This window comes from Mobula hypostoma, chromosome 10, assembly GCF_963921235.1.
Source record: "Mobula hypostoma chromosome 10, sMobHyp1.1, whole genome shotgun sequence".
Lineage (NCBI taxonomy): Eukaryota > Metazoa > Chordata > Chondrichthyes > Myliobatiformes > Myliobatidae > Mobula > Mobula hypostoma.
This window is the reverse complement of record NC_086106.1, coordinates 101,657,758-101,672,801: the sequence shown is the minus strand read 5'-3', so window position 1 is coordinate 101,672,801 and position 15,044 is coordinate 101,657,758. Positions and strand designations below refer to the sequence as shown.

At 39.0% G+C, this 15,044-nt stretch overlaps 1 protein-coding gene across 2 annotated transcripts in view; it reads left to right on the top strand.

Moving 5' to 3' along the window:
- Positions 1-8,953, top strand: part of LOC134353073 (E3 ubiquitin-protein ligase XIAP-like) — a 42,893-nt gene extending 33,940 nt beyond the window's left edge. For both annotated transcript variants that reach the window (XM_063060948.1, XM_063060949.1), the window contains 3 exons: positions 2,246-2,294; positions 2,481-2,687; positions 7,550-8,953. In XM_063060948.1, the coding sequence (XP_062917018.1) occupies positions 2,246-2,294; positions 2,481-2,687; positions 7,550-7,740 (447 nt within the window). In that variant the 3' untranslated portion in view covers positions 7,741-8,953. The remainder of the gene's footprint in view (positions 1-2,245; positions 2,295-2,480; positions 2,688-7,549) is intronic.
- Positions 8,954-15,044: the final 6,091 nt, after the last annotated feature.

The window sequence follows — 15,044 nt, the reverse complement described above, 5'->3', positions numbered from 1 at the left end:
CAGGCCCAGTAGGGTCAGCTTTCCAATCAGTTTCTGAGGAATGATTGTGTTGAATGCTGAACTGACGTCTATGAACAGCTTTTGAACGTACGTGTCTTTTTTTTGTCCAGGTGGGTTAGGGCCAGGTGGAGGGTGATGGCAATGGCATCGTCTGCTGAACGGTTGGGACAGTACACGAACTGCGGGGACCAGTGAGGGGGGCAGCAGGGACTTGATGTGCCTCATGACGAGCCTCTGGAAACACTTCATGATGATGGATGTGAGTGCAACGAGATGGTAGCTGTTGAGGCAGGACAATGAAGGCTTCTTCAGCACGGGGACGATGGTGGCAGCCTTGAAGCACGTAGGAACGACAGCACTGCTCAGGGAGATGTTGAAGATGTCAGTGAGAATATCTGCTAGCTGGCCTGAACATTCTCTAAGCACTTTGCCAGGAATATTGTCTAGTCCAGCAGCCTTCCGTGGGTTGACCCTGCAGAGGGTTCTCCTCCCATTGGCCACGGTAAGACACAGCACCTGGTCAGTTGAAGGAGGGGTGGTTTTCCTCGCCGCCACGTCATTTTCCATCTCAAAATGAGTGTAGAAGTTGTTCAGCTCACCTGGGAGGGAGGTATCACCCGCACAGTCAGATGATGTTGTCCTGTGGTTGGTGATGTCCTGAATGCCCTTCCACATGTGCCACGTGTCGCTGCTGTCCTGGAAGTGGCTGTGGATTCGCGGGGCATGTGCACGCTTTGCCCCTCTGATGGCCTGGGACAGTTTGGCCCTCGCTGTTGTTAGGGCAGCCTTGTCGCCTGCTCTGAAGGCGAAGTCACGGGTCCTCAGCAGTGCACGCACCTCCGCGGTCATCCATGGCTTCTGGTTAGTGATGGTCTTGGACACAGTGATGTCATCGATGCACTTGCTGATGTAGCTAGTCACTGACGCCGTGTACTCCTCTAAGTTGGTAAAGCCGCCATCGGTTGCAGCCTCCCTGAACATGTGCCAGTCAGTGTGCTCAAAGCAGTCTTGAAGAGCAGAGTTGGTTCCTGCTGGCCAGGTTTTCACCTGCTTCTGAGCTGGTCTGGAGCACCTGACAAGCGGTCTGTATGCTGGGATTAGCATAACAGAGATGTGGTCTGAGTAACCGAGGTGGGGGTGGGGCTCTGCCCAGTACGTGTCAGGAATGTTTGTGTAAACAAGGTCCAATGTGTTCTCCCCTCTTGTTGCAAAGTCCACATTCTGATGCAGCCTGGGGAGCACTGACTTAAGGTTCGCGTGGTTAAAATCTCTGGCGACAATGAACAGTCCATCAGGGTGTGCGTTCTGCAGTTCACTAATAGCTCCATACAGTTCACAGCGCGCCTCCTTAGCATTAGCGCTGGGGGGAATGTAAACACTGACTATAAGGACAGTGGTGAATTCCTGTGGTAAATAAAATGGTCTGCATCTAACAGTCACAAACTCCACGAACGAGGAGCAGTACCTGGAAACCAACACAGAGTTCTTGCACCATTCCGTATTGATGTAAACACACAAGCCACCACCACGAGTCTTATCAGAAAGAGCTGCATCCCTGTCTGCTTGAAACAGGGCAAGCCTGTCCAGCTGAATGGCGGCATCCGGGATTCCGCTGGTGAGCCATGTTTCCGTGAAAACATAATACATATCATCTATAATACATGAACCAGCACAGAAAGAACATTTAATACTGGACATTAAGTTGCTCAGTTGAAAACATTTTGTCCTTCCCAATAATGCTTTTAAACTTTTGATTTGTCATATGGAATTTGCAGGCAGTCTAGTAAAGACAATTGGGTACTATACCAACAACAAGGTCAAGGCTGCAAAGATTTTAAGCCCTGGCAATCCATCCCTTTAAAATGGCAATTTGATCTAACTTTGTAGCTTATTTGTCAACCCCGAGGAACAGCACGCAATTTGGAGAATTTTCCAAGAAGTTATTCAACAAAATTAGTGAAGATACAGCTGTTTGACACCCTGCAGAAATAACAAAAAATTAATGCCGATCTAATGATCTTTTAAGATTTTGCATTATACCTGCTCAAGGTGATAAATTGTCAATTTGCATTTCTCATTTGTTCATTGACAGATTATATAGTGACCAGATACTTTATGTAGGAGTTTCTTTCTGTGAAGGGCACTATGCTTGCAGCAGCTTGAGGTTTAAGTTCTGTGTGTTTGTGTGTAATTTCCAAACTTGTTTTTATGTAGATCATAACTTAAGTATAACTTTTTATTTCAGAATCAAGCACAGCCACAAGATGGTCGATTTGCTCTTCCCTCAGAATCTGGTTGGTATTACACATTTTAAAATTCATCCTAGAATATGGAGAAACATTGAACCACTATGTTTTTGCTCCTGTTATCCACTAGAATCTTAGAGAGCAATATAGCTTCGAGTCTCTCAATGTATACTATGTATTCTATTCAATACTCTTTGTTTTTGGAGGTAATAGATCTGTTCTATTTTGTATTAGCTTTTTCAGAAAGCTTGTTAATGCAGAGTCCTGCAGTAATGGGTGCTCTTGAGATGGGATTTGACAAGGTGCTGATAATGGAACTGGTGAATAAGAAAATGGAATCAACAAATGATAACTACAACTCTGTGGAAGAATTGGTTGGAGATCTTCTGGCACAAGAGGGAAAAACGCAGGATCAGAATCAGAAACATGAAGAAAAAGAAGGTAATGTACTATTGCATTTGGATGCTCAATCCTCACGAAACCTCAATTTAAATGCATTTTAAATGTAAATGATCAACAAAGCAGGGATGGCCTATTTCTGCACGAATTTGTCCGAGCTGTGCTTGTACTCTCCAAGCTTCATGTTGTCACATTTCATCTAGAATAAATTCCTTTCTCCCATGTCCAAACTAAAGAGGATTTACAGTGTGACCAAACTGAAATGTTTCAGCCTCATTGTACAGATTCTCTTCAACCTGTACTTTATGCAGTCTCAAATCTGAATGCTTACCAGAAAGTTTCTGTGCACTGTATACCAAGTTCATGCACGTGCGTATAGCAAATTTGGAGACAATGGAGCAATAAAGTATGACCATGACTATAACAAGTATCTTAGTCACAGCAGTACAATACAAAACATGATAAGTATTAAAAAAATCAATTGCAGTAAGTGTATTTATCATGTATATTAAATAGTTAAATTAAAAATAGTGCAATAACAGAAATAATTAAAGTGAAGTAGTGTACATGGGTTCAATGTCCATTTAGAGATCAGTTGGCAGAGGGGAAGCAGCTGTTCCTGCATCACTGAGTGTGTCCCTTCAGGCTTCTGTACCCTTTTCCTGATGATAACGATGAGAAGAGGGCATGTCCTGGGTGATGGGGGTCCTTAATAATGGACACTGCTTTCTGAGGCACCGCTCCTTGGAGATTCCTTGGAGGTGAGTACACAAGATGGAGCTGACTAATTTTACAAGTTTCTGTAGCTTTCAATCTTGTGCAGTGGCACCCCCCCCCCTACCAAATGCCAGACAGAATGATGCAGCCTGACAGAGTAGTCTCCACAGTACATCTATAGAAGTTTGAGTGTTTTAGGTGACATACCGAATTGTTTCAAAATCCAAATGAAATATACCCACGATCTTGCCTTCTTTTAAGCTGTTAGAATTTTGGTAAAGAATGACTTTAATGAAATTGCACCAACCATGAGGTTAAGATTGCAAGGCTACTGAACCCTGGCAATTTGGTCTGATTTTTGTGGTTGTGGTCCCTGGGGATTTTCTGAGTTCTGTGCTGCTTGAAGCAGCCTGCAATATTTTCTTGTTAAACACTTGGAATGTGTTCTCCTGAAACCTGGATGTATTTACTTGTTGTCCTGTTGTACTCCTAGAGCTAGCTGGCTGAACAAAGATATGTGCATTACAAGACAGAGTGGATTTGATATTTAGACAATTCTTGGAGTAAACCATGTGCCCCAGCATCTGTAGCCTTTGCGCAATCAACAAATAATGTTTCTTTTTCCAGCAACAGCTTCATATTTGACTTAAAATGGACACTTTTTTGACCTTTTCTTTATTCCTTTCACTAAATGGCATGGACTAAGAATATTTATATAATTAAATACTGTACCTTCTGTACCTTTTACGTTGGAAGTATTGTGCTTCTCATTTTTAAATCAAGAAGGTTGAAGTTCAATATTAAAACGGCATTTTGACTGAAAGTGCCTTATTTGGGAAAAATAAGCTATTTAACATGGAATAAGTAGGGCAGAGGCTACTTTGTCTCTTGACGCAAAGCTCCAACTATTATAGAAAATTTTAATCATCCCATTCTCTGGTTCTTTTCCCTTTGCTCTCGTGTACCTATTCACTTTGATTTTGGAGAAGAAAAAAAACTAATTAACTGTGTTTCCAGCAGTCCTACAGTCATGTAACTACTTATTTTAAGTAGTTTAAGTAAATATCACCATTTTCCTTGGACCTGTTGTCCATCAATTGAAGAACAGTTTTGTTCCTCCTGTGAGGGAACAGGTTCCTCTGATCCTCTCTGAGCACAATGATATTATACATGTACATGGTGTACCCTTGACCTTTTCTCTGGTCTAAAGGGAGCAATCCCACTTTAAATATTTTAATCCTGCATCTGAATTGCTTTGCCTCTGAAATAATTATTGTAACACTGTGTAACCTCATTTAGATCATTACATCTTTTCTAAGATTGTAACTAAAATTAATAATCAAGTAATCATGTGCCTTTCAAAAGCTGAATGTAACCTTTGTCACCTTTTGCTCTTCCTGTCTTTCAATTTTCACCTTTTCTTTTGGCCTACTCTATTCATTCTTTTCAACGGAACTATACATCTGGCATTTGTATACACTTAATTTCCTATAATGCAAGAAGATCAGTGGAAGCAGGAGACAGATTGCAAATTTTGGAATCTGTACCAAAACTGAAATGGTTGGAGGAACCCAATGGGTCAGACAGCATCTGATGACAGAAGTGGACAGATGACATTTTGTGTTGTGACTCTTCAACTCAGTTATTGACCACTGCAGCTCTGTGGCCCATCTAGTCTATGATGAATGGTTACTCTGCCTAGTCCTATCAACCTACACCATAATCCCCCATACACCTCCCATCCACCTCCCATCCATGTATCTGTCCAAACCTTTCTTTAGTGTTACAATTCAAACCTATGTGCTCTAATTTAATGTTTTGTGGCACCCTGCTTCAGTCCAAATACACCATGTAATTGATGTATTCAAAAACTTTGTTAATTACTACTAAGCTCCAACATACTTCAGGTATGGTTTTCTTTTCCAAATCATTGTTCACTCTCTGCAATTCCTAAGTGCCCTTTTCGCAACGTCCTCCATTTTCCCTGCAATTGTTTGGGTTAACAGGTCCACCTTATTTTCTGTTTTTCTTTCATAGAAGGTTACATTTGCAAACTTGTAAACTCTTGGAACATTCCTAGAACTCAGGAATTTTAGGTAGTTAAGGCATTCAATATCTTCATAGTCATTACCTGCAAAAACAACTGGGAAGCAAGTCATGAGATCCAGGAGATCACTTGTATTATTGTACCTTTAAGTGATAGAAATTTATTTAAGTTCATTTACTTTAGTGTTTTAGTTCTCAACTATTTCTGAAAGGTTTGCTGCACCTTTCCTGAAGGCAGACAAATTATTGGTTTAATTTCTCTGCCACTTTCTTATTCCCTAATTCTCTATAAGGAACCACAAGAACTAATGTTTTCATTTTGCATTTCAATAGCTCTTGCAATGTGTTTGTTTCCTGGCTGCCACTACTTGTATTTGTATCAATCCCTTTCTGAAACTTTTCTAATTCTCAGGTATCCTGCCTTTTAGCAACATTATTAAGCTTTTCCCATGACTGATTAAATGCTAAATCTGTCACTTTTATTGATGGCCATGTTGAGACAACTTTCCTTGTTGGGATTTTTTTTTAAACCTTGGAAGCGTGTGTTAGCCTTTGCTTCTTAATTGTAACACCTTTTGAATGTAATTTCCCAAAGCAGCATAGCCAACCTGTATCTTGTCATTTTTCAGTTTGTAATTAGCAGTTGAGGCCCAGATTTTTGTATGAACTGAATTATTCTTTGGTTGAAATTGATCATATGATCTGTGTTCCATTGATGTCCCTTAATCATCAATTAACCCATTTTCATCACACTCAATCAAAAATGGCCTTTTCCCTTGTTGGTTCCTTGATCCAAGAAATAACAAGGTGTTTCCTCACTACTCGTTCAGCCTTTCCACTAGATATTTAAATGTGATTGGCCCAAACTGTGCATAGATGAATGTTTCCCTAAGAGTTTTATGCTTCTTAGATACACCTCTTATTAATTCATACCAAGCTCAGTCATGTGTTGGCTATTTCGGTCCCCGGTGTTGGATTACTCAGCAGGAATTGGAGTGCCATCCTGTGTTAATGCCCTGTTGTCAGTGTTTCTCTGTAATGCATTGCCTACCCTTGCTGAGTATACCCAGCAAATCTTGTTTCTAGATTTCCAGCAAATGGAGATTTTCAATTGTTTCTACCTTTTGTTTGTCCTTGAATCCAAACTATTTTTATTAAATCTGAATTGAGGTTTTCTCCTAATTTTATTTTCATTCCATTCTTCTATACAGTAAGTTTCCCACATCCTTCTCTTTTCAGTGTCACCAGTCATTCCAACTTCCCACACTCTTGTGCTCTACCTGTTCACAAACTTGTCTCAATACCTTCCTTGCCCTTCCCCTGTGTTACAATCAAGATATGGGTGATTGACAGCCTCACTACTCATCAGCTATACTTCAGTTTTCATTTCAGATCTGCTATATAATCATCACTTTGGGATGTATTTTGGGATATCTAGTTTTGCTCTGTGTAGCTTTTTCATTTATTAGAACTTGATTGTACCCCCATGTGATTTATGCTTACAATTTGCCAACCTTGTTCATCGTTCATCTGCCGCTTACACATGTCCATTCTTTGGTTTGTATTTTAGCTTGTTTCGGTCTCACTCGGTCATCCCATATTATTTACTGTCCTGTGTTATTTGACATTAATGCTGACTCTATTCTTGCTTTCTAGTACAGCATATTGTAACCTACTACTCTCCAATTTAAAGTGCACCTTAACCATGTTATCTTTCCCTTGTACTCTTTGTCATATAATGTCCACTCTAAACTCATCCATACTCTTGATTCCACAAGGATGAAAAGACCAAAGACCATTTTCTCCACACTGCTACATGTTTTAGCACTCATTCTCTCTCTCTCTCTCATCACGTGCTCGCCTTTGCTATCTTTCTTAACTTGTGATGGCATTAATTTACTGTCTCTGGGTGTTGCTTTCTAATTTTTCCATGAAAAGCCATGTCCATGTTAACAAGATTCTTTGTCTAAAAATAAGAGCCAAAAAGAAGTACTGGAACTATTCAAGTTAGGCCACATCTGTGGGAAGCAAAACAGATGACGTTTTGGATCAAAGGATCTTTGTCAGAACTGGAAATTGTATTTTGGGTACTTGCATAGACAGACTTTTGATATCTAATTTTTCTTTATCTATTTTCATAGTTACAAATGTGCAGGAGCAACTGAAAAAACTGAAGGAAGAGAAATCCTGCAAAATTTGCTGGGATCGAGATGTTAGCATTGCCTTTCTACCCTGTGGCCATATAGCCACATGTAAAGAATGTTCTTCTGTAAAGACATGCCCAATTTGTTGTTCCAAAATTCTGGAGCGTGTTAGAATATACATGGCTTAGTCAATGGAGAAGCAACTTGAAAATGCAAATGAAGGTGATATTAGCAATCTCATTTAACAAATGTTATGCAATGATAAATGCAGTCACTTTATATAATACACAGATATAATTGTACTCTACTCCACAGTTAACTTAATTCCACAATCCAAGCAATATGAACATATTTAAGTGAATTTATATGTTGGATTGGAAAGATTGCATTTTTATTAAACAAGTTGATGAGATTTTCAGGATCTTTCAAGTGGTATACTTTGTAAGGACCTCTTGGATCTTGGAGGTTTGCTTCAAATTTTAACCATTTCGTTTCAATATGATGAAAGTTGACAACATTTGGACACTAGATACAAAGTATTAAATTTAATGTTATTTACTGTACAGAACCTTGTAGAATATTTGGGTGGTAAGTTTCAATCATTGGGTGTGTACACAGTTATCCAGCGACTAAATTATCTGACAAGATCGTAGTGGATTTGGTGGAATTGTCACTTTGTGGCTTTGTCAAGTTCAATCCACAATTGGATGTATTTTGATCTTTGTTTCCAAATGCTCTCATTCACATGAGGAGATGGTGAAAGAACCAGGAGTTGGGTGAAGGATGTGTTAATGTTGAGTAAATCAGAACAAAAAGTACATGAATTTTAAAAGGATTCAATTTAAAAAGTAACAATGAAGAAATCTGGTAAAATGTGTAAATTCTGGTCTATTAGGTGAAGTAAGTAGTGTTCATTCCTGGATTGTGGAACTGTATCTTCTGGCACAAGTTTTGCAGCTTTTGTCTGTTTCGGGACGTGAGGAATGGTCAATGGTAATCCTACGGCAAAGCAACCCAATATCAGAATGAGTATTCTGCTCATAACAATTGGTTTATTCTTGGGTGTTTTGCAAAGAATACTTTTTAAATGCTGCATATTGTATGAAATTTTCATTAAAACATTTACAATGAAGATAGGACTTAAAGTTGAATGTCCATTTTATTTGGGATGGGATATAGAAATTAAGTTCTAATTTACTTGACTGAAATCAGTCTGCAGATAAACTATATTCTGATTTGTGTATATTTAGAATTTTATTGTATTCTGGATCAAAGGAATAAAATTTTCTCTAAGATATTTTAATGATTTATATTAACTTGTATTTTTGGGGGGCAAAGGATTCTCTGTTCTGATTTGACACTTAGTGATGTGTTTTTAAAGTGTAATTGAGAGGCTGTAAAGAATTTGTAATAAAAGTTCATTACTGAATTCTAGTGAAATGTTTGTTCCAGTCTGTCTTGCTTAATTACTTGGAGTTGGGGAGGGGCAGCGAGGGAATAACTAAATTGTGCATTGTGGCACAGGCAGGTAATTCCTCCTCATGAATCTAGGCTTGGGATAGTTTGCACATGTATACCATTAGTGGGGTATCACGTGTCATAATGTGCTTTCAGTACAAGGCTTTTGCCTTGACAAAGTCAATTATCTTGCCTGCAGTTCTCAACTGCTCTGGATATTTTGTGGTCTCAGATTCTTGAATTTAGCTTCTGTGATCTCCTGATTATTATGTGTATTGCCATGGCTTTGTTAGATAAGAAGTTTAAAGATTTCTAGTCAGTCTCAAAATCTGCTGTATAATCCACTAATGCTAACTCTGAATTGGGCTGTGCAATCAGAAGAGATGTGGTCTTTATTGGTTGTAGATTCCTTCCATTAGATATCCTGCAACTCTTAACTAACGAGATATTAATTTGTTTGGTAACCTGAAAAAATGAGAATTATGCTCTTACTCATTTCAAGCTTGTTTTCAAAAATAATTGTGTTTGCTATTGTGTCCCAGAAAGCAACTTAGTCAAGCCAATTATTTTTTTCTGTCACCTTGAAATATTAAAGAGTGACTGGAAGTTGCAGAAACTATTCCAATTCTACCTGTTCACCCCACCCCCCCAGCTATGGCTTTGAGCTTTTCAGGCAACCTGACAGTGCTTGGCTCTAATAATCATCATTAGTTTGCCCTGGGAATGCTTTTGTTTGCATTTGTCATTTTTCACAGTCTGCAGACAAGTCTTGTTTAGATTAATGCTTGCTTAAATCTTAAAGTGATGGCAGTTTGATAAATTAAAATCCTATTGTTGACATGTTCCTCTCCACTCTTAGAGTTATATTTGCATTGATCATATCTGAAAACCTAATGTCAGGTAGAATGGGTTTAACTTCAATTTCCACAAATTTCAGAAGGAATGTGTTCACATCGGCAAACGTGAAACTCTTTCTGCTTCTCATCAGATGAAGTTTTTGAAAGGGAATTCTTGTAGTGTTGGTCAAGATGTTATTCATCTGTGTCATTTTGGCTAGCTTGTTCAATATTTTCTAGGAGCGCATCAAACAATACATTCAAATAATAGAACTGCCCTTGACTATGTTTGCAGGAGTCTTGATTTGCTACAGTAGGCTTCTGTAAGCATGGAAATTGAATAATTGCAAATCCTCTGAACTTTTTTTTTAACTGCAGTATATTAACCCACAATGGTCAATCACAGTTGCAAAATCGTGCTCAGTTGGAATCTGGTTCAGTAACACTGGCATGTGTTGTGAAACGTGGCAGCAGTAGGTTGCAATACAACATAAAAACTATAAATTGCAATAAGTAATAAAAGAAACTTAAGTAGCACAAAATAGAAATAGGAATGAGGTGATGTTGATGGGGTAACTGTCCATTTTAAAAAAAAAATCTGATGGCGGGGAAGAAGCTGTTCCTAAAATGTCTTCAGGCTCCTGTACTACCACCTTGATGGTGGGAATGAGAAGAGGGCTTATTCTCTTTGATAGGGGTTCGTAATGATGGATGCCACCTTTTTTTTTGAGATTTTGAAGGTGTCCTCGATGCCTAAGAAGTAAGTGCCCATGGTGGAGCTGGCTGAGTTTACAACTTCCCGTAGCTTTTTCTGATCCATTTCAGTCAAGAATCCAGTTGCAGTGGAAGATACAGAGGCCTAGGTTTTGGAGCTTGTTGACTTGAACTGAGGGTATGATTGTGTTGAACCCTAAGCTGTAGTCAGTAAACAGCAGCCTGACGTAGGTATTACTATTTTTCTGGTGATCCAATGCCAGTGGAGAACCAGTGAGATTGCATCCACTCTGGATCTGCTGTGATAGGCAAATCGCTGTGGGTCAACGTCCTTGCTCAGGCAGGAGTCGATTCTAGTCAGAACCAACCTCTCAAGTACTTCATCACAATAGATGCGAGTGCAACTGAGCAATAGTTGAGGCAGCTTGTGCTGCTCTTCTTGGGCAACAGTATGATTGTTGCCCTTTTGAAGCCGGTAGGAACCTCTGACTGCGCAAGTGAGAGGTTGAAGGTGTCTTTGGACAGAGCTACCAGTTGGATGGCACAGGTTTGAAAGCCCAACCACGTACATCATTAGTGCCTGACACCTAGCATGGGTTCAGTTCTGCAACAGATACTTAAAATCACAAAGGATGATTGCATTTCTTACTTTAATGGCTAGAAGGTCCATTTTGTTGAATTGGAAAGAGATTAACCCTCCTACTGTATTTCATTGGTTTTCACAAACTATGGTGTGTTTGAATTTGGAGAAAATTAGAAGTGCAGTTTATGACCCTTCCATTAAGTTTGAAAAAACTTGGAGGCCATTCATTCAGCATTTTCATTTGATGTAATTTGATCATTTCCAAAGTTGTTTTATCTCTCTGTACTGTTGTTGGAGGGGAATGGAGTCATCGACACTAAGGTTTTCTTCTTTTCCATTTTTAAGTTGTTAGTTTTGCCCAAGTCTTTTAGTTTAGTTGATTAATTTTGTTTTTCTTTGGGGATGGGGTTTGCTTTTTTTTTTGTTTTGTTTTTTTTTTTCTTTTTCATGAATTTTTTTCCAGTTTTTTTTTGCTTTGTATTATCCGTGGTTAGTTCTACATGTTTGAGAGCTTTGTTAATTTACACTACTTGGTTTTGCAATTACTTTTTTTAACTGTAACAATATATCTCCTACTATTTGTATTATTGCTATGTTTTGTTTCTATATTTTGAAATTAATAAAAAGATTGAAAAAGAAAGAAAGAACATACTTAAATGTCAGTTCTAACAAAATACACATAGTTAAGTGCACTGATAACAAATGTGTAGAGTTACTAGTGTGCATGGAATGGATTTCTCTAACTGGCAAAGGAAACACTGCAGGATTAACCTTTGACCATGGGTCCTCGTCACTCTCTGAAAACAACATCAGCCGCCCTTGTTTCCAAAATCAAAGTTGGCCACAATATGATTTGAAAGCTTGCCATTTGTGGAGAGTCAGATTCTTCAGGATATGAAATCCTATCTTTTTGGAAGGTGAGCGTCAACTCCTGCTGCAATCTTCCCAGCATTCTGCTTTCATTGAATGTTGACATTTTTTCCATTGATTTGATGGTTTCAAAATCAATGCGATCAAACTTTCTGTTGAATCATTATGACTGTCATCTATAAAATGGATTTTTAAAAGAATTGCCACCATTGCATCAGGCACTGGGTCCAGGTACATTAAAATTTCCTAATTACTTGCACTGTAACACTTGTAAATGCCCATTCAAATATTAGCCCCATTTAAGAAAAATCAATATATTTGATTAACTTGTTTACACTGAGTTGAAAAGGTCCTAAAATTGTTATTCAATAGTAAGAATACAAGAAAGTTGAAGAATTTACTGGCCCCAGCTCCAGATAAATCTAGTCTTGTCCGGAAAAGAATATCCTAATTACATTGCTTTAAAAACTAAGTTTAAGCTCATCATCAGGTGCCGTGCCCAGTCTGAGCTTTGACTGCCATGGCCCACACACTCCTGTTTCGGGTCAAGTGGATCAATTCTATTGAATTCTTTGCCTAAATTTCATTTTCCTTAGCAAATTAACTGCTTTTGGCAATGTTAAAAGGTTAAATGTTGGAATAGACCAAATTAATGATTTACTTAGTGAGATGAGCATGCAACCCTATGAGATTGAAAGTCAATCAGATACTTCAGATGCCCGTCTTAGTGAGCACAAATGTTTTATTTTAGTGTATTATTTGCTTTCCTGTTAAAGCATCACATTTTGCTTTTTGAAATTGATACATGATATGCTTTGGGGAATACATCTGTACACTTCAAGTGCACAAAAAAATTACTCTTAAAACTCAATTGAAAGGACTAGTGACCCAATATAATCTTTTGGCTCAGCTGCCACCATGTTGTATTACATTTCCTGCCAGGATGATCTGGCATTAACCTTGGTTTTAAATGAATTTGCCTGTTCAACTTGCAGGCTGACTGATCTTTTCCACTCCAATGCTAATTTGCATTGCAAAGTGGCTGCCAGCTCTACCCATCGCCTGCTAAATTCAGCCAATCTATGCTGCAAAGCCAGTTGGTGTCAACACTGGTTGAATTGTGAACAATATTTGAATTGCTAGTTCCTGCTGCAACAAGCTGCAGCCCAAAAATTGCCACAGGAACATCCTCCCATTAAGGTAAGTTGCTCCAGATAGGTAACATTGAAAACGCTGTCAGTTTGATAGTTGTATTTCATATTTCCTTGTAACACTAAGGGAAATGGGCCTTGTGGTTCATTGAATCTATATTGCACTACAGAACAATACGGCACAGGAACATGCCTTTTAGCACACAAACGTCTGTTTTGACAATACCAATTTAAACTACATATTCCTGCACATGGTTTTAATACCTTCAGTCTGTTGATTTGATTGTCTAAATGCCTCTTAAATACTGCTATCACATCTGCTTCCACCACTTCCCCTAGCAGTGCATTACAGACATTTGCCATTCTGTGTTCTTAAAACGTGCTTTGTAAACTGTGTTTAAACTCCACCCCCTTCCCTCACATTAAAGCTCTGCCCTTTAGCATTTGACACTTTAACCCTGGTGGTGAAAGGGTGACAATCTACCCTGTCTATACCTCAATTTTATATAATTGTATCAGGTTGTCCCTCAGCCTCCAGTGTTTCAGAGAAAACAAATCCAGTTTGTCCAATCTCTTCATAGCTAATGTACTCTGATCCAGGTAATATCCTGATGAGCCTCTCCTACACGTGCTACTAATACTCCACATCCTTCCTGTAATGTGGTAACAAGAAGTGCACAGAGTGTTCCAAATGTGGTCAAACCAATGTTTTACATCACTTCCTGAACTACCCCAACAGATGAAGATAAGTGTGGCATATCTCCTCTTTACCACCTATCTACCTGTGCTGTCATTTTCATGGAGCTCTGAACTTGTACCCCAAGATCCCTCTCCAAATCAACACTCTTAATATTTCTTGCAATTAGCCTTCCAAAGCCACAGCTTGCACTTGTTCTAATTATACTCCATTAGCCATTTCTCCACCCTTATTTCCAACTGGCCAATATCCTACTGAATCCTTTGACAGCCTTCCTCAATCTCCATAACTCTGCTGATTTTATTTTTGTCAGCTGTAAGCGAACTAATCAGCCTAGATCGCTTACACTTGCCTCATTGGATGTTTGAGATGTGGGAGGAAGCCAGACCATCTCGGGGAAAACAACATAGTTACACAAAGAGCTTGCAAATTCCACGCAGGTAGTGCAGGAGATCAGGATTGAACCCAAGGCACAAGAGCTGTGAGACAGCAGGAAATACCTGCCACAGCAATTGGCTGCTCTGTGTAGTGTTGTTCACATTGCAAAATTTTTGCCTTGACAAATTATGTTATTTGGCATGGGGGGGGGGGATCATCAGCTAATTGGCTACTTGCAGTCTACCGTGGAATCTAGGAAGAGTACTGAGCAACATCGTGAGTAGTGACATCATTATGAACTCTGGATTTTTGAATGTTTCCTAAGGATGTGAGACAACATGGCACTAAAAGTGCAAATATATTTGTTTTCTTTTTTCGTATTTCCCAATGGTTGTGATTTGTAGTAATTTTTGCTTTTATGAATGCATTAAACATTTTTTTCATCATGAGAAGTGGTCCAGGTAAAGTTCTTGGCATATAGAATAAAAGACCAAGTTGTACGCGTTTCAAGAGCAAGACGATAACTAGTGAGTGGTTGGAACCATTCAAGAACAAACAAGCGAATGTGTGCTTGGAGGCAGAGAATCTGGATGAGGTCCTAAATGAGTACTTAGCATTGGTATTTGCCATGGAGGAGAACAAGGGAGATCAGTGTGAAGCATGTAAATATGCCCAGGCATTTTGAAATGAAGAAGTAATGTTAGGTCTGTTGACAAACACTTAAGTAGTCCCTAGGACCTGATGGAATATACCCCAGGTTTCTGAGAGAGTCAAGAACTAAGATTGCTAGAGCCTTGACCAAGAT